General features: G+C 35.0%; 3 protein-coding genes across 4 annotated transcripts; all 3 read right to left on the reverse strand.

Annotated features, from left to right (window-relative positions):
* Positions 1-80: 80 nt before the first annotated feature.
* LOC146955838 (DNA replication complex GINS protein PSF2-like) lies at positions 81-4,859 on the reverse strand. The gene is made up of 8 exons (XM_085724244.1): positions 4,599-4,859; positions 4,433-4,507; positions 4,221-4,335; positions 3,482-3,581; positions 3,360-3,390; positions 3,177-3,269; positions 873-1,025; positions 81-435 (listed from the first exon to the last, which is right to left on the reverse strand). Exons 1-8 carry the CDS (start codon positions 4,644-4,646, stop codon positions 418-420), a joined length of 633 nt encoding a protein of 210 aa, XP_085580370.1. The 5' UTR covers positions 4,647-4,859; the 3' UTR covers positions 81-417.
* A 5,963-nt stretch (positions 4,860-10,822) lies between these two features.
* LOC146955839 (uncharacterized) lies at positions 10,823-12,156 on the reverse strand. Of its 2 annotated transcripts, XM_085724129.1 has the most exons (3): positions 11,427-12,129; positions 11,327-11,393; positions 10,823-11,198 (listed from the first exon to the last, which is right to left on the reverse strand). In XM_085724129.1, exons 1-3 carry the CDS (start codon positions 12,035-12,037, stop codon positions 10,944-10,946), a joined length of 933 nt encoding a protein of 310 aa, XP_085580255.1. In that variant the 5' UTR covers positions 12,038-12,129; the 3' UTR covers positions 10,823-10,943. The 2 variants fall into 2 exon arrangements, with proteins under 2 accessions (XP_085580255.1, XP_085580245.1); XM_085724119.1 differs by having other exon boundaries at positions 11,327-12,156.
* Positions 12,157-13,213: 1,057 nt separating this feature from the next.
* Positions 13,214-16,393, reverse strand: LOC146955840 (putative glycosyltransferase At5g03795). The gene is made up of 4 exons (XM_085724138.1): positions 15,993-16,393; positions 15,178-15,419; positions 14,379-14,727; positions 13,214-14,109 (listed from the first exon to the last, which is right to left on the reverse strand). The coding sequence occupies exons 1-4, from the start codon at positions 16,251-16,253 to the stop codon at positions 13,438-13,440; spliced, it is 1,524 nt and encodes a 507-aa protein (XP_085580264.1). The 5' UTR covers positions 16,254-16,393; the 3' UTR covers positions 13,214-13,437.
* Positions 16,394-22,420: the final 6,027 nt, after the last annotated feature.

Raw genomic sequence — 22,420 nt, forward strand, 5'->3', positions numbered from 1 at the left:
AAGGTCTGGAGTCTGGACCAGGTTTATTGCTGGTTGTGTGATGAACTTACATAGTTGTGAAAAATAAATATGTATTTACCTTCTAGTCCATAAATTGGAAATGGAAACTTGTTGCACTTCAATTCAATAATAAACAGTAGCGACTTCTCTCCTTCATATAATTGTTTACATCGCACACAAGGTTTATATCTCATACTACATAAAATTGAAAAGGGGTCAACTATGTTAAATCCCTATGAAGTGCGTTGTATCTGAAGATTTGGAGAGAACGCTGGTCTCAGAAGATTCAACTAAAGTCACAAGCTACCTATTTGAGAAGTACATGGGAGTCGATGAACTTCTTAAGTACAGATGTAACTTTGAAGCAAGTCAGATTTAGCAAATTAGAAGCCTTCTTGCCAAACAAGTTATACATAATTATCTTCGTAGTTGCCTCTGCAAAAGCAAATACAAGCTGCATGAAAACCATTCCATTTGGAAGAATATATATATGATAGACCAAAACATTTTTGTCTTTCATCATTTAAAATTAATTATATTGAATTTTTACATCTTTGGATGTAAAAAATGAGTGGGCCAGTGAAAATGTATCTATACCTTTGCAGAAATCGAGTATAAATAAAATTTAAATAACTTTACAATCATAGTGTGAACAAGTTTCATGTAGACATCTATATAATCACAATTTAGTTAACATTTTCTGAAAGAACACATTTTGACATGACAAGACAGTGGAATATGATTGAACGTCTCTGTAAAACATGTTTATGCTATTGACGTATAGTTAATTAAACTCGCACAAAAAGTACATGGCAGATAAGTAAATGTTTAATTTTTAGTGCATGAAACATGAGTATATCAAACAAACATACTCTTGGGGCATTGTGGGCAACTTGTGGTCGTCTATCCGAAACTCTCTCTGGGTCTGGGTTCAAGTCTGGACTATCATGCTTGTAAAATGCTTGTAAAGCTCTCCCAATAAATGGGCGAACAATATTCACTTCCATTGCAGATAAATTTTTAATCTGCAACATACCAAGAATTATGATGTAAAATGTCAGCAGAGAAATGAACAGATATGTAACAAGACCAACAGCATGTATTTTCCAGCCAAATTTTCCGTCACACGCCAAAACACTCTAAAAAAAAGGAATAGAACTTAAAAAATCAGGAAATTATCAAGAAATTAGAGAAGATCCCTGTTGACGAAATGATTCATGGAGTATTCGAGAGCAGTGGCGTAGCCAGAAACTTTGAATAGTGGGGGCACTATATATATAAATTTGTAGCATAACCATCATCTTAAATAATTTGGATCTTAAACAATATAGACGTCGATGTACAATACTAATTTAGAGGCCGATACCAATTTAAAGTAGTCATTTTGGTCTCTAAATATGTGATGTGTTATCACTAAAATATTTGAATTTTATCAAAACTATGAGCACATCTTCAAATGTTTCATTTGTTATTAATTGTATAGACCAAATTGATTAGTGAAAAATATATATAAAGATTAGCTTAACCAACTAAAGACACATTTAAAAATCAAAATGCTTAATAAAAATTAAGGTTTGTTTTTGTAATTTTAATAGAAAGATTAATAACACATTTTGATTCAAAACCTTCAAGTTTTCCATAATATAACATTACATAATCATCATACATTAATTATTAGGAAAATGAAACCAACACAACAGAAGGTGTTGAGAGATGCAGCCAAGCGTTTTTGTTTAAAGGCTCCATAACATCTTTAGGAATGGTTGGTAAAACTTTCTTTAGTAAATATTATACATAAATATATAATATGTGTATTAGTGTGTGTATATATCTAATGCATGAAGAAACTTTCAAAAATTAGTGGGGGCACAAGCCCACATATAGCTTAACGTGGCTCCGCCCCTGTTCGAGAGACTCTAGACTCTCCAAACACCAAAAGGCCCAAAGTCTATACAAATGACATGATAGATCGCTCTCTGGGGATCCCAGATATTTATAGGCAGCGTCCCTTATCACCTAATTACGTAACTACTAACTCTTAACCTTGTTAAAAAAAAACAACTAACTCTTAACAAATAATTAACAGATTAACCTCTTAACAACATAAACTGACCTATCAAATGTAAACTTTGGCATTAACTCAATGTCTCTATCACCTAGTGACACTTTTTTTTAGAGATAAAATTGTCTTGAGGCTTGCATTCTTATAGGACTCTGTGTTTAGGCCTTGGCCCAAATAGAGTCAGTTGAGATATTTCCTTGATTTTAGGGATATTTCTATTATAAAAGAGAGGGCAGGGGAGTGAGTAAGGCATTGAGAAATATTGTTAGAAAGATGGTTAGGAGAGATTTCTCTCTGGTTAGGAGCATTGTGCCCTGGTAGGAGTGTTCATACTCTGGTTTATCCTTTCATTTCTGTTATTCCACCATATTGTAGAGCCTTTGAGCTCACCATTATCATTCAATAAAATACAGTTTAATTATCTTGATTTTACGAGTTCTGTCACATTCAGTTTAAAATGTCCTAATATATGAAAGAGATATGGAGCATAAAACTATAAGATTCAGAATCTAATCTATTCTGGATGCAGAATGCAGAGGATTTGATTCTTGGGCTAAGCTAATCACCAAACTTTTATGTCCTTTGCACCTTTTGTTTTATCATATTTAATTACAGTGGAACTTTCTTTAAAATAATCTGGTAGCAGGAGCATAAATGAGATGAGACAATTTAACTACAGAACCTAAACCTACCTCTTCCAGAATAGACCAAAATCAAGTTTACGAGGCTGTTGACCTTCTACATAGAGTTTAAAAGGTCATGCATAGCAATGTCATGTCTCCTAGGTCCATGAATGTTGTGTTTACGAGGATTGGTTTTGCCATCCAAAAAGGTCTAGCGGCGCAACTTGTTGCCCGCTTGCCTTCTATTCAAGTGTAAATAATGGTTTATACAAAAAGGAGATTTAATTGTGACATAGTTTAACTTGAAATATGTTTTGTAATCAAATCAAATACGGGTAATTACTATACTAGTTTGAAATCTTAAAAGCAACTAAAAATAAAAAACACAACACTAATAAAATTAAATCCTTATATATAAAAAAAACGTCAAATCACAGCTGCAATCCAGACATTCACAACCACTGTACCGCCAAAAAGATTCGAGACTTTACCTTCACAGCTATTGTACGACCATTTAATGCCTCCAAGTCAGTTTCAACTTTATGAAACCTTACATCTCTGATGTCCTCAATTAGAGACCTCACCTTCACAAGAGAAATAAGCTAAGCATCAGAAGAAAAATCCTGCGGTATATTTCTGGAAATTTCTGGAAAGTTAAACTTCTTTGAACTCACCATGTATGCATCAGGAATGTTGTCACGTGCACTAAAAATAAAAAATAGAAGGTATTAGTTAACATAGTAAAATAAGATATTGAGTAAAAACAGAGTAAGATATCATTTGTCTCTAAACTTACTGGTCAAAAAGAAGTCTTGAAATTTCTACATAATGAAATGGCAAATGCTCCGACATCTCTTGGGAGTTTCGCTCTGCCTCCAACACTTGTGTCAACTTATCTAGTTACAAACAGATGTTATGGAGAAATATTAAGTCTTTATTACTCAAACTAACAAATTTTAAACTGGAAAAAGATCAAAGCATCTAAGTACTACTGTCCACATGTAGACCACCGAAAGGACAGAAAAATTTAAAAGAACCAGCTGATTAATAGTCATAAGCAAAAACAAGAAAAATAAAACAATAGTTTTAAACAAAAAAACAACAACAAATAGTTGAATACCTAGGCCCAAATCAGAATTAAAATACAAGCTAGTGTTGTCAATCTAGAAAACAACGATTTGTTCAAACTTCACTACGTTATTTGACAACATTTTGTACTAAATCGCACATTGCAAAACAAAAGTGGTTTCCTAAAATCCAATTATGCTTATTGCAGTAATTTGAGAATACTGACATATGCTTGCAGTTAAAGGGCCTTGAATAAAAAATAAATACAAAGATAACATAAAAGTAATTGGAACAAAAATGTATGGCCTTATCCACCAACTAAAACATTCCGATTGTTAGATTGCAGAAGGTTTTAAATTCTACTCCACAAATCAACCACATTTATCCCTAATTTTTCACAACATTATGTAACAAAAACTGCAATTGTAAACCGTTTTGTGGGGAAAAAAATAAGAAAGGAAGCTTACCAACAGTCATCCATTGAGGAGGGACAATGGAGCACTTGCCTCTCTTCCTGAGAGCAATTGCCAACCAAAGCGGTACTTGAGTAACAATCTGCGGAGTAAATGGACCGAAATCTCCCTGCAATTGTCATTAAAAAAACCTAAATAACATAATACAAATGTGTGTCTAAATAAGAACTAATGTTGATGTGTTTGAGATATGAGTAATTGCTTACAGAGATGAGACAGAGAGGATCCATTTTGAGATTAGTCACGATGTCCACAATCTCGTCTTCAGCGATGAACTCAAGCTAGTTGAGAAAAAAAAAATTAATATATTAATAATCTGAAACAATGTGAATAACAACATAGTTGTATATGGCAATTATCATTCATCCATACCTCCTCTGATGAAAAGAGTGAAAGTTCATGGTTCGATTGCCCAGCCATCTCTTCTCTTTGAAATTTGGTTTACGGAGAGGAAAACAAACCTCATAAGTGATAGGTAGTCAATCTCGGATAGCGGCAAGGAGTTGACTGACCCTGAAAGTGAGATAGCAGGAACGGCGCGAAGAAGATTCAAAGCACACCAAGTAGAAATAGGTGGAACAAAATCGTGAAAAGATAAATGAAAGGGTTCGGAGTGTCAAAAATAAAAGTTTTACTTATGCAGGCTTTCATTTGTTTTTATTTGACTGAATCATCAACTTCGTCATCGGCCAACTTCGTCCCTTAATTATGCGAAATATCAATTTAATCCCTGAATTTGTTAAATGTCAATCAAGTTAGTCCTTCTGTTCAAACGGAGCGTTAACGGGGCTGACGTGGCCGTTAACCTCTCACATGTCAGACGCCACGTAGGCAGAGACTAATTTGGCCAATAATAACAAACATTTTGAAGGACTAAATTGATTGATTTGCAGAAAATGGTTTGGCTTTCTTCCCAAATGGCTCTTTTCTTCCCCAACGGCTCTTCCCCAATTGTATAAAATTGGAACCCTAATTACACAATCTGCAATCTACACTCTAAAATCACCAAAATTTCCTCCAATAATAAGTGGTCCAGTTCTGCCCCAATTCAAAAAACTTCAAACCCTATTTTTTCGTATTGAATCTGAAAGCCATAATCCTTAAAATTTCTTGAAGCAAAACTATTGAAATTGAATCTGAAATGATGGGGGTGGGAATATGGGAAAAACCAGTTATGAAAGTCGAGCTTCATCTTCAAGCTCCAAGTTTAATGGTGTTGTGAGAGTGCTTGAATGTTGGTGTCCTAGAATTTGTGTTGTTAGAAAATCCAATACTTCAAAAACCCAGGAAGGCCATTCTATGCTTGCCCTCTGCCAAAGGTTTGTTTAACTAATGAAAAGAGGTTGAAGATGATTAAGAAATGTAATCTTTCTGTAATAATATTACCATCAAATTAGTCCCTGAATTATTTCTCTATCTATCAAATAGATCCCTACGTTATATTAAAAAACCATCAAATAAGTCCGTGAATTGTTTAATCAGATATCAAATTGATCCTTGAAACATATGTGTACAAAATAAACTAAAAAAGGCAGAACACACAAATTGAAACTGAAATATTACATAGGCAAAAGTCATAGGTCATAAGTCATAAGTCTGAGAAATTACATAGGCAAAAGCAACCTAACTATGGGGCATTAACAAGTCATAAGTCTTAAACGGCAAGTTAAGCAAAAAGAAACCCAACTATGGGGCATAATTCAAATAAGCCTAAATATTAGCAACCCTGAAACGAATAATCAAAACAACTGTCTCTAAAACGCAACAAACACAAACAAAGAACAAGACAAGCATCAACGATCACAGAAACAAAATAAACAAAATGACCAAAACTTAAAACTTAAAAACGGACAAAAACAGGGTGAATACAAACACATAAACTTGATAAATAACAGGAAAGGGGTTACCTTTAATCACAACCGAACACAGAAACTTCAAAAACGTCAGAATCGCCGGAGATGATGATGATTTTGGAGGGGTGAGAATGGAGAAAGTTTTAGCGGGAAGGAGAACGGTCAAGGACGTTTTTGATGTTTCTGACTGAAATGTGAAGAAGGTATGGGTAATGCAGGGGCAAAATGGGAAAAGCAGAAAAAATAAACTGAAAAGTGAAAACTGAACTTTTTCCAAATCAATCAAATTAGTCCTTGAACACGTGGCTTCCTTCTTGCCACACGTACAAGACAACACAACATGCAGGGCGACAAATCAGCATGGCTAACGGAGCACTTGGATGGAGGGACCTTTTTGATGGACGTCTGACAAATTCAGGGACTAAGTTGATATTTCGCATAATTGAGGGATGAATTTGGCCGACCCGTGAAAATTCAGGGACGAATTTGATGGTTCACTCTTTTTATTTTTAATTTGGTATTTAATGTTCATATTTTACTGCCCATTTTCTGGTTTTGACGGAGACCCTCAATTTTGAGCACGTGAACACACCATTCTTTTATAATTTTTTAATAACATTATTTAATAAGTATTCAGTCATTCAGACACTCTAACAAAAGGTTTAAATAGGTCTCACAAATAACTCTTCATCATCTACATTTCAACATTAACATATTATTTTAATAAAAAGTATTGTGGGATCCACTTAAAAATTGAGAGTCTTAACTCTAGGTCTTAGAAGACCCCCAAATGTTTTCTCCCTCAATGGAGTACATATTAGGTACTGGATCTTAAATGGTGAAGACCCATCGTTGAGGATGATAGAGTATAATTTGTCGATTATATATATAAACTAAATTAAACTATTCCATCTAAATTGGTATCAAAGAGAATCAAACATATCATCGGAGGAACACGCGTCACCACCAACCAACCAACTCAAGTGGATTAATTTGTCGATTATATTATTTTTCAATTATTCTTCCTTACTCTTATTAATAAAAACTTCACCTAGCCAAAAGCGCCCTTCGGGCCAAATCAATCAAATCGAAGTCCATATCACGAACAAATGACGGACACAGTCCGCCAACGGCACAACCAATGACGGATGAAACAGTTCTGAAGGTGCGATTAAAGACTACTACCGCCAACACGGAGCGACTACGCACCAAAGTCTTTCGAGCAACATCTGTCGAATCAAATCCACACAAATGAAACAGAACTTTTTTGTAACCAGATCCTAAATCAAGAAAATCCAGATTTAAGATTAACATTAAACCAAGATCCGGATCAAACCACCACCAACTTCATCTTCCTGAAAACAACACAAAAACAACAACCAAACAGTACATCATAGCACACAAACAAAACAGAAAGCACAAACAGCTGTCAGAAACAAAAAGCCACCCGAAAAGCGGCGGCGCCAGCGACGACCTCAACCCCCAAACATCCGACGAGGGAGAGCAGTCCGTCCTTTGCTTCTAAACCCCAGCTAGCAACAACTCAAGAACACCAACTTGTGTACGGCAACGAACACAAAGAACGACGACGAACCAAGAGTAGATCTGGAGCAAGAGAACACCGGAGATGAAGCTCGCAACAAACCACCCATCGCCGGCGGCGAGGGTTGAAAAGGGGGGCTTTTGAATTCATCGGGAAGGAGAGGTGGTGATGTCGAGAGTAGGGGTGGGAACGGGCCAGGCCGCCCGACAGGGGCCTACGGTCTAGCCTATTTAAAGCCTAGCTCGGCCCAGCTCGTTTAATAAAAAGGCCAGGCTCAAGCTTTATATAAAGCCTATTTACTTAAATAGGCCAGGCTAAGGCTTAGAAAAAAGCCTATTAAGCCTGTCAGGCCGGCCTATTAAGCTTTTTATATATAATATATCTTTCATTATTGATATTGTTGAAGATTTTTTCATAAACTCAACCCTTCATATGATTTAGTTATTTAGTACCACATATAGTTGTGTGATTAGACATTCGTAAGATTTCGTTATTTAGTAGCACACATATTCGTGTGTTTTAGGCCTTCATATGTTTTGGCCTATTTAGTAGTAGGCTTATAGATGTTGCTAGACTTTAGTGTAAAATAGGCTTTTAAATAGGCTTTCAGGCTTCATCAGACCTTTAAAAAGGCCAAATCAGGCCTTAAAAATGAGCCTATGACGGGTAATAGGCCAGGCTCAGGCCTATAATTTTTGAAGCAGGCCAGGCTTAGGCCTTACAAAGCCCGGCCCGGCCTAGCCCATTTCCATCCCTAGTCGAGAGCAACGTGAACCGACAACCCCTGCTGGTGCGTGTTGGTGAAGCCGCCGTGAAGGCCTAGCTCCCCACCACCATCAATATGGCTACATCTTGTAGTAAAGGTCTGGATTTTGGGATGGGAGGATTGAAGAAGATGAAGGCGGTTTGGTTGTTAGGAGAGAGAAGAGAGCGTTTTTTTCTTTTAGATTTGACTCTGAGATCAAGTTTTCGTAGTAAGTTTGCATTAAAATCAACTATTTTTTGACTTTTAAAAAGATGAAACTTTCCACCATTTCTCAATGCAATTTTTCTATTTTTTATTTTCCAATACTAATAGCTTTTTATGTTTGAGTAAAAATAATCTATTTTTTGATAAAATCATTTTTATAAAAATTCTAAACTAACACTTAAAAATGACAAAAGTGGTTTTTTAAAAAAATGAAAAATGGATATTTTTCTAAAAAATAAATAAATAAAAAACAAACCACCGAGTTTAACCATCCTTGATTCAATGATTTCAAGATTACATGGAATCATATAATCTATAGAGAACGATTCTGCTTGGACCCAATGTCTAAACACGGAATCAATTCATGTGTATGTATCCATGACAATGGTTCCGAGGAATGCTAGCAACACTCTCTTTTGGATACTCTCTCTAACACTCACTCTTTTATTGGATAAGATCAATGTATGTCTCACCACTTTATGTGAGTTTCATTTCCAAAGTGTATGACCCACATTGATTTAACCCAATGAGAGAGTGAGTGTTAGAGAGAGTGTCCAAAAGAGAGTGTTGCTAGCACTCATCTTTAATTTTAATCTCCTCCGCATATCAATATGAAAGTTAGGGATGGCAAAGCGGACCCGTACGCCCCGTTTATGCTCGCTTCGTGTAAGCCCGTTTAAAACGAGACGAGACGAACTGAGTCAAATTTGGTGGCCGAGTCCAAAATCTCACCCCGCCCCGTTTAATGGCGGACAAACGAGTTGACGGACCGGTCCGCCAAACAAAAAACTTTGTTTTTAAAGGGAAAAAACAACTTTTTTTAATTTTTTTTTTACAAGTTAATTGTTACAAAAAATTATGTTGCTTTTATCATAAAAAATATAAAAGAATATCCAACGAATAAATTTGTGGCAAAAAAACAAGAGAATTAATAAATTGTTGAATTCAAAATCATACTTAATAGCAAAATAATGAAAATATGCCAACATAAAACAAATCCAACAACCAAAATAAATCCAAAAAAAAAAAATCCAAAAAGATAAAAATAAGTCTAAAAGAAAAAAGAAAAACGAGTTAAGCAGACCGACCCACCCTGCCACAAGTTCGCCCCATTTTTTCAACAATTTAAGCGAAACGAGCCATCTATAGACAACGAGTTAAAAACTTCGACTCAACTCGTCAAAAATAGCGAGCTAAACAGACCGACCCAACAGATTGGGCCGGTTTTGCCACCCCTAATGAAAGTCAACATTGTTTTTGGAAAGTCATATTCTCAATTTGTAAGATATACTCCATTCGTCTCTAAATTATAGTCGTTTAAGGTTTGTGCACGATTATTAAGAAAATGATTAATTGTGTTGATTTCAATGGTAAAATCAATATCATTTACTAAGATACCCTTATTAATTGTAGTTAATGGAGTAGTTAAGTTGAATGAAATTCATTAAAAAGGGTATGACAATGGAAAAAATTAATAAATGATGCATTAGTATTGTAAAATGACAATTATTTTGAGATAAGGAAAAAATGCTAAAGAGATAATTATTGTGAGATGGAGAGATTATTGGGTGGCATTTAGTATGGGAAAGGATACTTGTTTCCCACCATGGGAAAGTTTTTTCTGACCATTAGATTTAATAAGGAACATGCTTTTATCATAGACACTCAACACATGATTTTTTTTTCACTCTTCTTCATCTCTCTTGCCCACCACTTGCAGCAATCTCACAATCTGGAATTCACTCCTCACCCTCATTCAACCTCCATGAGTAGTGATTCAAATGGTATGACTCAACACAGTGACTAAACCCTTGGAACTTGGTTCATTGTAAAGCCTTTAAAGAGCAAGAGCGAAAGATGAAGAAAAAGATAAAACTTTACTGGTTGTTTTGTTCTTCATCTAAAATGGTAGAGGATAAAAAGCATGAACTGTTAATCTACTTGTTTCATTTGTTAATCTTATTATACCATTTTTCTCTATCTCTGCTAAATAGCAATTGCATTTCTATTAAAGGGGCTTTAGGTTGACCAAGGTATCATAGCCCTTGTTGACTAAAAGCCCCTTTAATTTACTTGTGCTAAAGGGCCACACAAGAATTGTTAAGTCAGGTCCTCGCCATTGGACTTCAAAATAGAAACACTGACTTATACATTAACCTAAATCCCAAACACATAATTTATTTTTTGTAAATGTTTCATACAATCCATATCAAAACACTAGATACATATATGAAGAGAAAAGAAAACCAAATAGTATTCTGTTTCCATATAAACTTAACAAACCAACCAAAAGCTAAACAAACAAGTTTCATGATTCATCACATCATTCATAAAACATGATATACTACAAATCACTTCTTTTTAATATCAAGAAGTCCCACACGAGTAACCCCTTCATCATCCAAAGGTCCCACATCATTGAATGTCTGACCGGTCATCTGATCCGCCGCTTTCAGCCTTTCCGCCACCGCCCCGGTTCGAGTATCTTTCGTTCTGATCACCCCCTCATTTCCACGCCTCCAAGTTTCCTCTCCAAACCCTTTACCTCCAAAATTTCCACCATCCAGTTTCCTCCTTGCCTCTTTATCTGCTTCACTCATCATTTCCTGCATTATCCATGTCCAAATTCCACAACCAAAAATCAATAAATATCTCAAACATCAAAAACATACTACCATAAATTCAAATTTGTTAAATATATAAGTTTTTTTTGTAGTGAACAAATTGAAGATACCTTGGTCTTGTCTTTTGCTTCTACTGTCTTCTGTTTAGCAGCCTCAGTGGTCTCTGCAGTTTTCTGCTTAGCAGCTTCTGCTGTCTCAGCAGTTTTTTGTTTAGCAGCTTCTGCTGTCTCTGCAGTTTTCTGCTTAGTTTCCTCTTTCTTGTCACCCAAGTAACCCATAGCCCGTTTCGCCGCATCAACAGCAGAGTCTTTCATCTCACCAATCTTGCACGCTGTATTATCCTTCCCTTCTTTCGCCTTCTCAGCCGTATAATCCTTATACTCACCCATCTTATTCATGGTAGCATCTTTCCCTTCCTTCGCCTTTTCTGCAGTATAGTCTTTGTACTCCCCAGCTTTGTCCTTAGCTTCCCTTGCTTTCTCTCCTGCATAACCTGCATACTCATTAGTTTTCTGCATTGTTGCGTCTTTTGTTTCCTTTGCTTTCTGAGCTGCAGAGTCATAGACACCACGTGATTGGTTGGCTGATATGTCTCTAACTTCACCACCAGCAAGTCGATCGTCGTTGTCGAAAACATGGACTTCTGTTGTTGACTCCCTTTTGCCAACTACAGCTTCTCTTGCATTCTCGTAGGTGTCATGAACAGCTTTCATCACAGACCCAATTACACCGGGCTTGTCCTGATCATGTTGTTGAGCATTCAGACCGTGTTCTTTTGTTACACTGATTTCTTCAACGTGTCTTGGTTGTCTTGATGCCATTGAATTTTGAAGAAGTTGTTTTTGTTGCGTGTTTCTGTTTCTTTTCGAGTAAGATAAGATTGAAATGAGTGAGCTTGTTTATTAAGTTATGTTGTAGTATAGAGCCTGTACATATAATATAAATATATGAATGGTGCTAGTGCTTAAGGTTATATATTATTCGAGAATATGATGACTGATGATGAAATGAAAGGGTGAGTGACACGTGAGTATAGAAAATGCACCACCTGGCAGGAAAGGTCGGTTGGTTGACACGTGGCAACCATGTTGAGGACATGGAACACGATGCTATGAAATGCTATTTGGTGGTGACATTTGGCTCACTTTCTTTGTTGACACTTGGTTCACTCTTTTTAAAGTCTATTGGACTACATTCCGTACATTAAAGGTATTGTTTTTCCTACATTGAAAGACAAGGCCCTGAGTTGAGAAAAGGTTAACAAGATTCATTGATTTTCTTTCCTTAGTTCTCTAGTAGGAAATGGATGAATTTTGTATTTAGTATAGGAAATGGTATTTAGTAACATAGAAATTAGGAGAGGAGAAAACACAATACTAATTAAACTTATACAAAAATAAGGGGTTAAATAGTTCAACTAGATTAAGATAAAAGTTAAAAGAGTTGAAATAAGTAAATGATTTTTTTTTGGTGGTGTCCGGGGTTTGAACCCGAGATCTTGCATATATTATGCATTGTCCTTATCAACTGAGCTAAGCTCACGGGGACAATAAGTAAATGATTTGAATTCAAACTTTGGTATTTAATCTTTGGTGATAAGAAAATACTATAAAAACATATACTAATATTTATCTGTCAAAATATTATTTGAAGAGAGATATAATGAAGTGCAGAATATTATTAACATTAAATCAACAAATTATAGTGTTGAAAAATCTTATAAGCTACCAGTTATCTAGGCATTATTAAACAATCTAAATATATTTAAAAACTTTAGAGTATTGTAGTTTTCTCTGATACTTAACTATTTAATATTTATCAGAACACTATAAATATCCATCAAATTTCAACAAATTGTGTACAAGCTTCATATCAAGTGGTAAGCCAGCAGTAACTATACATTAAATAACATGGATATATGCTTTTAGTAAAATAGGCGTGTTCTTCTCATATTAACCTTTCAAGCTATGCTGTTCTTTAATTTGAATAGTTTGAGCTTGAACATAAACCATAACTTTCTTTCATGTCTGCCTGCAGCAAATATCAGTGTTTGGTGCAACAATTAAAGGACTAACTGCACAATTTCCATAATACTAGTTTTCATACATGATATACATTATGTAAATAGATAGAATCATTCCATATTACATTGGCAATGTGACACCAACTGTATGAAGCAAATTGTCAAACATGGTCACAATTAGGACATAGGAGAATTTATTTATTGATCATCATGAACTCTGAAGTTCAATCTTCTAAGCCACACAGAATGAAGTATCATATGAAACACATCAAACCTCTTTGGTGGAGAATGTACCTCAAAATGTCTCCTAATCTGTACAACTCTTCTCTGCATTCTTATATACTGTGTTGGAGAAATTCTCATCAAAATATCCTTCAACTTAGGAATATTTTCAACCGAAATCTCAACAGAAAAAGACTTCCAATTCAAAACATCGCTAAATGGAGGAACATAATGATCTGAAATAAGCACAGGAACACAGCCTGTGTAAATTGCCTCAACTATCCTTGGACTAGCCACCTCATAACCACTAGGGCAGAGACAGAACTTGCTCTTTCTCAGCATTTCATAGTAAGAAACACCCTTTGGAAGATATTTTTGAATCATGATATCATGATCTTTGTTGTTTTCCCAATGCTCCAGAAGAATGGCTCTTATATGACCATGAAGTCCTCCTGCAAAGAAAGCTAAAATCGGACGTTTAGATGCTGACGGTCCACCGAGAAAACCGTTGATTGAACCTGTTTGGAGATTGATTTCAGGGAATGAAACATCTTTTGCAGGGTTGAATCTTTCCGAGGTGTTGGCATTGCATAGTACACGAATGGAGTTCTTGTGGAGGTAAGGTACTGAGAATGAAGTCTCTGGCCCCTGAAATTAAACACAAGAAAAATATTTGACAAATTAGTATAACATTATTCATTTGTCAAAGTGTTTGTTCTTGTTATTTACCAACATTACATTCATCCAAATAAAATTGAACCCTGGTCTCTTAAGCACGGTTACGAGGGGAGACTCAACTAAAGGTTGCCAACCAGGTTCTCCAATGAAGATTTGTCATCGACAAAAGTTGGTGGATACTTCGTTGCTTGTACCAATAACATAATTAAAACTTTATCAATTAGTAGTGAGGCACTCACCCAGTCATGGCATGCTAGCATGAAATGATCGGCTCCAAGGCTTCTATTCCAATATGGATATTTTCCTGCAATGACATTGATATAATCCGTGACAGTTTTTCTTATAGGTCCAAAGTCACGAGAGTCCCTTAAATAAACGAATCGGACCAACATTACCACACTGAATGGAAGGAAATAGACATGTGCTTTCTGAGGATCTTTAGTTCTAAATTGGTCATTCAATTCAATAGCATGGATGAAGTTCCCTTCCATGGAGTATATGCTTTTGCAAGGTCCGTTGTGAAAAACTGGAGGTTCCCCTTCTTCGTAGACGAATACTTTGAACTGTTTCTCCATTTCTAAGTAGCTCCTGTCAATCATGGCAATTTTGTAAAGAGGTCATGGTTAATATGATATTAAATGCATATCTGTAACTGTCTAATGTGAAGAACAGGAAAAGTTTGATGCTTCGTAAGTTAAAAATATAGTGCGAATAAGCAAATTCATCCCTGAAATTGTAATACGTCTATCAAATAGTCCATTCGTTAAATTCAGTCGTTAGACAATATCATGTGACATGTTAAAAGAAGATGAGACAATCCACATAGACTCCATATCACTAGTACGTCTCTATAGATGAAGACTCTTATAATTTTGTTTGGCAAAACTGTAAAAGGCTCCGAAATACTTTTTCTTTCCCAAATTTTAAAGTCAAGGCAACTCATAGGCTTTTACCAAACGAAATTATAACAAGCAATTTCGTCCCTAGAGATAGACGTGGTAGTGGTGTAAAGTCTAAATAGATTGCGAATTAATGTACCTGTGAAATGCCTTTGCATTCCAATACATTGGACCTATTGGAACATAGTCTGGATCTTGTGTTTGATTCCTATAGCTGGCTTCTCTAATAGCAGCTCGAGCATTTAACAGACCGGCTTCTGTTCTATCTAAGATGCTGAACTTTCTTTGTTGCTTCAATCTTGGATGAGCTGCATAAGTTTCATTCAATGGAACAGTACTGTTGAGCCAAGGTTTGGAGATGTTGAGAACTTCAGCTTCATTCTGTTCAACACAGATGAGTCATTAACATTAGTCAATGATTTAAATAGTAAGATTTCTTTCTTTGGTACAATAAATATTTAGAATTAAATTTCAATTCTGGATACAGTAACATATAACATGTAGTATAATTATGAATATATCTCCAAATTACTCCCTGAAATATAAATCCTTAATTAGAAAAGAGGCACATGAAAAATAAAAAAGAGAGAATTAAGCAATAGCACTGCACAATATTCAATTGAATATTGAAAAAGGTAGTTAAAGACTAAAAAGGTTAACTCTTTTTGAGGTAGCAATTAAATAATTTAGCTCTGGAAATCTCTTCTCAAATTATTCATTGAAAAAGCAAGTGGAGTTAAACGAATATTACAAAGGTTATGTATGCTAATTAAGCATTGGTTTAAGTTACATATTAAGAAATTAAAAATAAGAAATTTATCAAAAGTTACTTAGTTTTTTAGTGTTAAAAAAGTTGCATAGTTAACAGTGCATGTTAAGTTAGATTATTTAGTAAAGAGAATAAACAGAAGTTGAAAACCAATCACAGAAACGGTGAAGAAAAAGAGTACTTACAGATTGTTGAAATGTTTGTATTGCCTGAAAAGGAAGTGTTGAAGAAGAATGATTGAAAGCAATGTGAGTACTATTCACTTCCACTTGCACCGCTTGAGATCTCAAATCAACAATCTCTTCTCTCTGTCTAGGACTCAGTATAGAAACAATTCCCACAACTGCAACTAAGATGAGAGGAACCATAGACAAAAAGAGCTTCATTGATGAAGATGTTTTTGAACCACTTCTCAATGTACAACAATTCCATTCACCATTACACATTTTGATATAAGATAAGACAACCCCTTTAAGAATATGGACAAGAAATGCCAACTTTACCACAAGGTAGAATCATGCATGAAATTCACTTTTAGATGATGTTAATTAGCACCAAAATTCATGCATGTTCCGTTGCCTTGTTTTGTCTTTTTTCTTCTTTTGCTTTTTCTACAACGTTAGACTAAGACTAATAAAGACAAAGAACCAAAACAAAGAACTGAGGTGTTTGTTGGGGTTGGGTTGGCATATTAACACTCTTAATCTCTCATTAATCTAGAGTTTAGTGGAGAACCAAAACAAAGAACTCTTAATCAATTTGATCTTACATAAAATGTATAACCATTTGAGTACAGATACTTGATTTATTTTGAGCAATAGTGGTTGAACTTGTCTTCAATGGACTAATTTTATAGTGAATATTCATTGAATTCAAAAACATTTTATAATTTTTTTTTGGTAGTGAAAAACATTTTATAATTTTACCAATCTTAAACGGTCAAAGGAATTAAATTAATTACCTATTTATTCATATAAAAAATATATTAGCTAATTTTTATAGAAAAAGTTATATATCATTAAAATTATTTAGTAAAAAAAAGTGTTTAATTAAAAGGGTATGTTAACCGGTGCTCCGGGGCACAGGTTAAGAAACTTAAAAAAAGAAATTTTAAAATGAAAATAATACTTTTTATGTTTTTGAGGAGTTGACAATATAAGTTCCAATGCAATTTTTACTACATTTGTTTTCTTAATCAGTGCTTCGGGAGCACCGGTTAACCTGGGTTAAGATCCTCTCCATTTATAAAAATAAATGGAAGATGCAATTTGGAGAGAGATAGACACAAAAAATAGGTGGTGGGTTCTATCATTAAATGTGTCTCATCATCATTAATTATTTTTTATTTTTTTTGTGTCTTTATCTCTCTAAATGGAGGAAATGGAGAGGAAAACAAATGGAGAGGATATTGACTCGGTTAACCTTACCTTAATGAAAATAATGGAGCGGGAAAAAGGTGGCAAACTGGCATATGACGATCTTTATGCCAAGCGTCCTCAGACTGCGTCCTTAATATACGAGTTTCGCATTTGCATGCAACTTCTGCAATTTCCGCTTCTGCCCTTGTCAACATAACTTGCCAAATTTCATTTGCCCTGTACATTTTCGTCTTTTTCTTATTTGTCCCTGCGTGTAAGTTGCCGTTGATTACTCCACAATGAATTATCCACGCACGCTCTATTCTGTTTTTACTTTTTATTATAAGAGAAAAATAAAAAACATCAAAATTAATAATTATTAATTATTGTAATTTTCTCAACAGTTTTACACATATACTTTTATAGAAGATTGTTAAACATTAAGTACACTCCTTAACAGGGTCGTTCATATGAAATAGGAGGCTCGGCTCTCTTTTTATAATAAGCCCCTAGTAAAATAAAAACATATTTTTTGTGTGTAACTAAGCTTCATTACAAAAATCAGAATCAGAAGAAGTTTTAAACATGAAACGAAATAAAAAAGAATTAAGTGAAAAAGATGTGAAATTTACATAACGATGTCGGTTGGATTTGTCACTTCGTTGTGGGAAAGGGAAAACGAATGGTTTATACAAGAAGAAAATGATTGTTGTGATTCTTTCGATGAAATAGCTTTCCAAATGGACTAATTAAGTGATTATACAAATTGGGGGTGGTTTGGTAACATCAAATTTATGTACAGAAAGAAGAACTATAGTCTATAAAAAACTCAAACATGTACTGAAGAAAGAAAAGAAAGAAACATATATATATATATATATATATATATATATATATATATATATATATATATATATATATATATATGGGTTTTGCTAGAAGACACCTTTTGTGAAGGAGTCTTTTAGCAAGTTATCCTATTGGCATTTGTTAAAAGACACCAACTAATTTTTATGAAGGTGTCTTTTAGCAAAGTTATGACTAAAAAGTGGATATCACACCTTGAGGTGTGACTTGCTAAAAGACACCATCAAAGGGTGGCTTGTAGCAAAACCCTATATATATATATATATATATATATATATATATATATATATATATATATATATATATATTATTTAAGTGGGGGTAGGTATTACACTTAATTTTTTTTAAAAGACCCATAGCATTTGGAGGTCCGGCCCGGTTGAGCACCTTGCACTCCCCCAAAGCCGGGCCTGCTCCTTAACGTTAAAAAGACAAATATTAAACGAGGGATAACAAATTCTTTTAAACAATAGCTGGAGTTTAAAAGGTTATTTCAAAAAAAAAAAATAGCTGGAGTTTAAAAGGTGTTAAATTTTCTTGTAGATGTGACCGAAATTTTGTTTGGAATATTTTTTATTTTTTTTATAATAAGGACCGCAGTGATTATTAAGAAATGTATAAATAAATTAGAAATGGTGACATTTTACTAAATTATCATTTATTATATATTGGTGTAATTTTATTATTATAAATGCATAGTAGAATATATTTATTTATTTATTTTGAGTGTATAATATATTGACATGAGAGTGATGAAAATATATTAATTAAAAGGTAAAATTGAAAAAAAAATTAATTAATACTCCCCCCCTCCCATTTTAACCGAGCCCTTGGCTCATTTCACACTTATTAAGAAAAAGTGTATAAGTGAAAGAGAGAGAAAAATGGGTTTGAGCGCCCTTATCAATTATTGGTGCATTCTTCTTTATCATAAATGCAAAGTAGAATATATTGAATTAGGAGTGGTGAAAGTAGTATTAATTAGTGTAATAATTGGAAAAAGTAATTAATATTGTATTGAAAAGTGAAATGGATCAATTTTTCTGAGACAATATTTTTTTGCAAATGGATCAGTTATTATGGGACGGAGGGAGTATTACTTGAAAAGTAAAATGGTCATTTATTTTGGGATAACATATGTATTTTTTTTTTTTTTGAGAAATGATATTGAAACCCAATTTTTGACATAAATACAATACCCCAATTTATTTTGTCTGAGTCATCAGGAGGCTTCTTGCCGCCTTTTTGGCAGTTCGCCGAAATCGAAACGGCGTCGTCTACCGCCACCAGTGATGTATGACATTTGTTCCTTTGAGCTTCTTTGATTTGTGTGGTGATTTCCATTAGAATCTTCTCTTGATTTTTTTCCACGCGTTCAAGCCTATCATTCTGCTGTTGGAGCAAGTTCACCAGATTCGTCAAGATTTCGTTCGTTTCTGACGGTGGAGTAACCAGAAGGAGTGGTGGAGGCAGAGGAACGTCCTCCGAGTGCGAAGGAGGTGAAGGAAGGAGTGTTACGTTCATTGATGCATAAGGACGAGCGTTGACCGTAGCGTAGGGGATAGCGTTGTTGTCATTTTTCCTTTAGGATTCATCGGTTCGAGAATCAGAATCGTTCAATCTTGGAGGATATGAATCGCACGACATGATTCTTGCTCGGTGGAGGAGCGACTCACGGTGGCTCTCCTACAAGTTCCGACCATTACTTCGGAGAAGGGAGCAGTAACTGTCAACTGTTGAGGTGGAGGAACGTGTAACTGAAAACGGTTACGGCGGACGAGTGTGTAACAGAAAACGATTACGGTGGAGGATCGTTAGACCGCAGCGGTTAGCGAACGATCCCCTTATTCTAGCGCCAAATGATCAGTCCGGCTAGAATGAATGAGTGGCAATAGTGGCGAAAAGTGCTCCGGTATGACAGTAACGGTTTCTGGTACGACGGTGATGAATCTTTGCGGTGGAACGAAAGGTGCCTGCAGGCACGTTAGCACTCTAACACTCAAGTCAGTAATGGAAGTGAGAAAGAGTGTGTAGAAAGTGTTGTGAAAAATGAATCATACCTTGAGGGTGAAGCAATGTCACCCTTATATAGGCGCGCGTTGGGAATAACCGTCTCCGGGTTATGCAACGTGTGATTAGGGACGGTTAGATGACATGTTTAGCGTTATCCTTGCGTGTGGACATGCTTGTATGTGATGTGGTGCATCACGTAACACCCCGTTTTCCCAACATAAAAATTTCATATTAAATCAGAGTATTTAAATCATAAACGGAATGTCATATACTACTTTAAAGTCATAAAATAGATATTAATAAATATCCTTCCAGGTTCAACATCATAAAAGTCTGGAAATACGCAGCGGAAATAGTTCGACATGAATAAAGTCTTGGCACGCATGCCTTATCAGAAAATCTCATAATTTGGTTCAATACTTATTCATAAAAAGTTCATAAAAGACACGTAAGGAATAGATATGAAAGTAAGTCTCATCCCGTTACGTATCAGAGCACCTAGACACAAGTGAGGAGTCCACTCACGAACACTTCTAGTCTTTAATACCTGCAAGTTACCCATACGAAGGGCAACATTTTCAAGCAGAAGGGGGTGAGATTTCTCAAACAATAATATTAAACATATAAATCATATAAAGTACATTCAACAACTTAAACATCATTAACATATCTTATACTCCATTAACTAGCATCATTAATCTCCTACATTAGTTATACACTTCATCTTATATCATCTTAATTATAGATGTAAACATCATCATATAACATCAATTACTAATTCATAAACATCAGCATACATCATCAAATATTAATTATGACGACTCTACAATGCAACAACAACTTCAACAACAACTTAGACAACTTCAACAACAACTTAGACAACTTCAATATGCATGTGGTACCACCAGGGCATTAAGCCCCCTTCGCTAAGGTCATATTTGGACCTATCGGGCATTAAGCCCCCATCGCTAAGGTCATAAATAACCTGTCGGGCATTAAGCCCCCATCGCTAAGGTCATAAAGAACCTGTCGGGCATTAAGCTCCCATCACTGACTATGCAACGACACAATCTTCCTACAACTTGGACAACAACGTGAACATCTTATACAATTCCATTAAAATGGACAACTTCTTAAATCATGACAACTTAGACCGACTTATACATCTTCACTAAGATTCAGCAGCAACAAACAACAACAATTGCAGCATATAACAGTGCTAGAATATCATATCATCAATAAGAAATGAAACATATCAACTTAACATCATAGAACATCATAATATTATGTATCATACAATACTCACATAATGTATTCCAACATATCAACAACAATAACCACATATACATTAATCAATTACATTCATATCAAAGTCCAAAACATTCTTCAAAAGAAAATCAAGTTTGATCAATGAGACATAAGCCAAATACTCATAAAACACCTCAACTAAATCCATAATACTTAAGTTGAAGTTGGGAAACCAACCATAAGTTTTTGGACTAACTTGGGATTAGTTATGCTAAGTTTTCTTAAAGTTTTCTGAAGACCCACTTGGACTATTTTCATCAAAACTCAAAATCTACACATAATTTTCTAGTCACTCCAAGCTAACTCAATTATCTACAACTTTCATGTTTACACCGAGAGCTAATTCAACACGAAAACGGGTGAAAAAGACACAAGAACGCAACAATCGAAGTTCTGACAGCACGCAACGAAAGCACAACAAGCAGTCACCCATGAGGGGCTGCCTTGCTGCGCTCAGGCGTGGAAAACTGCGCCCAGGCGTGGGAAGGCAGTAGCCCACCTGCGACGCAGCCCTATGCAGTCCCATTTTTTCGGTTTCACCATTTCGTCCGTAAAAACCTAACCGTTACTCCGAATTCGATTCCGTTTTCGCCTACGCGTTCTATTCGACAAATCCTATCATGTTTTACTGAAAAATCAAACAGCTTATCCTAGAATCACTTATTTCTCAAAAACACTTAAAATCACTTTTTCTCAGAATCTCAACTTTTCATCCATTCTCATGTTTCTAACCATCAAACTACTTCTAATAACATTCATATAGGATATCTAAGGTTTGTTCATGATTCTCTCATCAATTCTACGGTTCTTCATCATCTAATCATCAAAATCGCTCATAAACCCTAATTCTTAAACTCACCGAATTCTCATCTAATCATATGTTTTAAACCTCAAAACTATTCCAATATTCATTCTACGGATTATCTAAGGACTGTTCACAGTTTCTACATCAATCTAACAATTTTCATCCATTAATCCTCAATTCTTCACTCAAATCCTAATCCTCTTAATCTCACAAACTCTCCCCAACTTTGTTAGATGTAATCTAATGATTTACAACTTAATAT

Source organism: Medicago sativa, chromosome 1 (assembly GCF_051527215.1).
Source record: "Medicago sativa cultivar Bolivia chromosome 1, Bolivia_mono, whole genome shotgun sequence".
NCBI lineage: Eukaryota > Viridiplantae > Streptophyta > Magnoliopsida > Fabales > Fabaceae > Medicago > Medicago sativa.

Bases quoted from the DNA above. Each gene is read 5' to 3' on its own strand.
- LOC146955838 (XM_085724244.1), bottom strand. From the start codon at position 4,646: ATGGCTGGGCAATCGAACCATGAACTTTCACTCTTTTCATCAGAGGAG. The intron at 4,508-4,598 runs GTATGGATGAAT...TTTCTCAACTAG, and splicing joins CACTCTTTTCATCAGAGGAG to CTTGAGTTCATCGCTGAAGA. The intron at 3,582-4,220 runs GTAAGCTTCCTT...GTTTGTAACTAG, and splicing joins TCCTCAATGGATGACTGTTG to ATAAGTTGACACAAGTGTTG.
- LOC146955839 (XM_085724119.1), bottom strand. From the start codon at position 12,037: ATGGCATCAAGACAACCAAGACACGTTGAAGAAATCAGTGTAACAAAA. The intron at 11,199-11,326 runs GTATCTTCAATT...TGGATAATGCAG, and splicing joins AAGCAAAAGACAAGACCAAG to GAAATGATGAGTGAAGCAGA.
- LOC146955840 (XM_085724138.1), bottom strand. From the start codon at position 16,253: ATGTGTAATGGTGAATGGAATTGTTGTACATTGAGAAGTGGTTCAAAA. The intron at 15,420-15,992 runs GTAAGTACTCTT...TGTGTTGAACAG, and splicing joins TACAAACATTTCAACAATCT to AATGAAGCTGAAGTTCTCAA. The intron at 14,728-15,177 runs GTACATTAATTC...CATGATTGACAG, and splicing joins AATGCAAAGGCATTTCACAG to GAGCTACTTAGAAATGGAGA.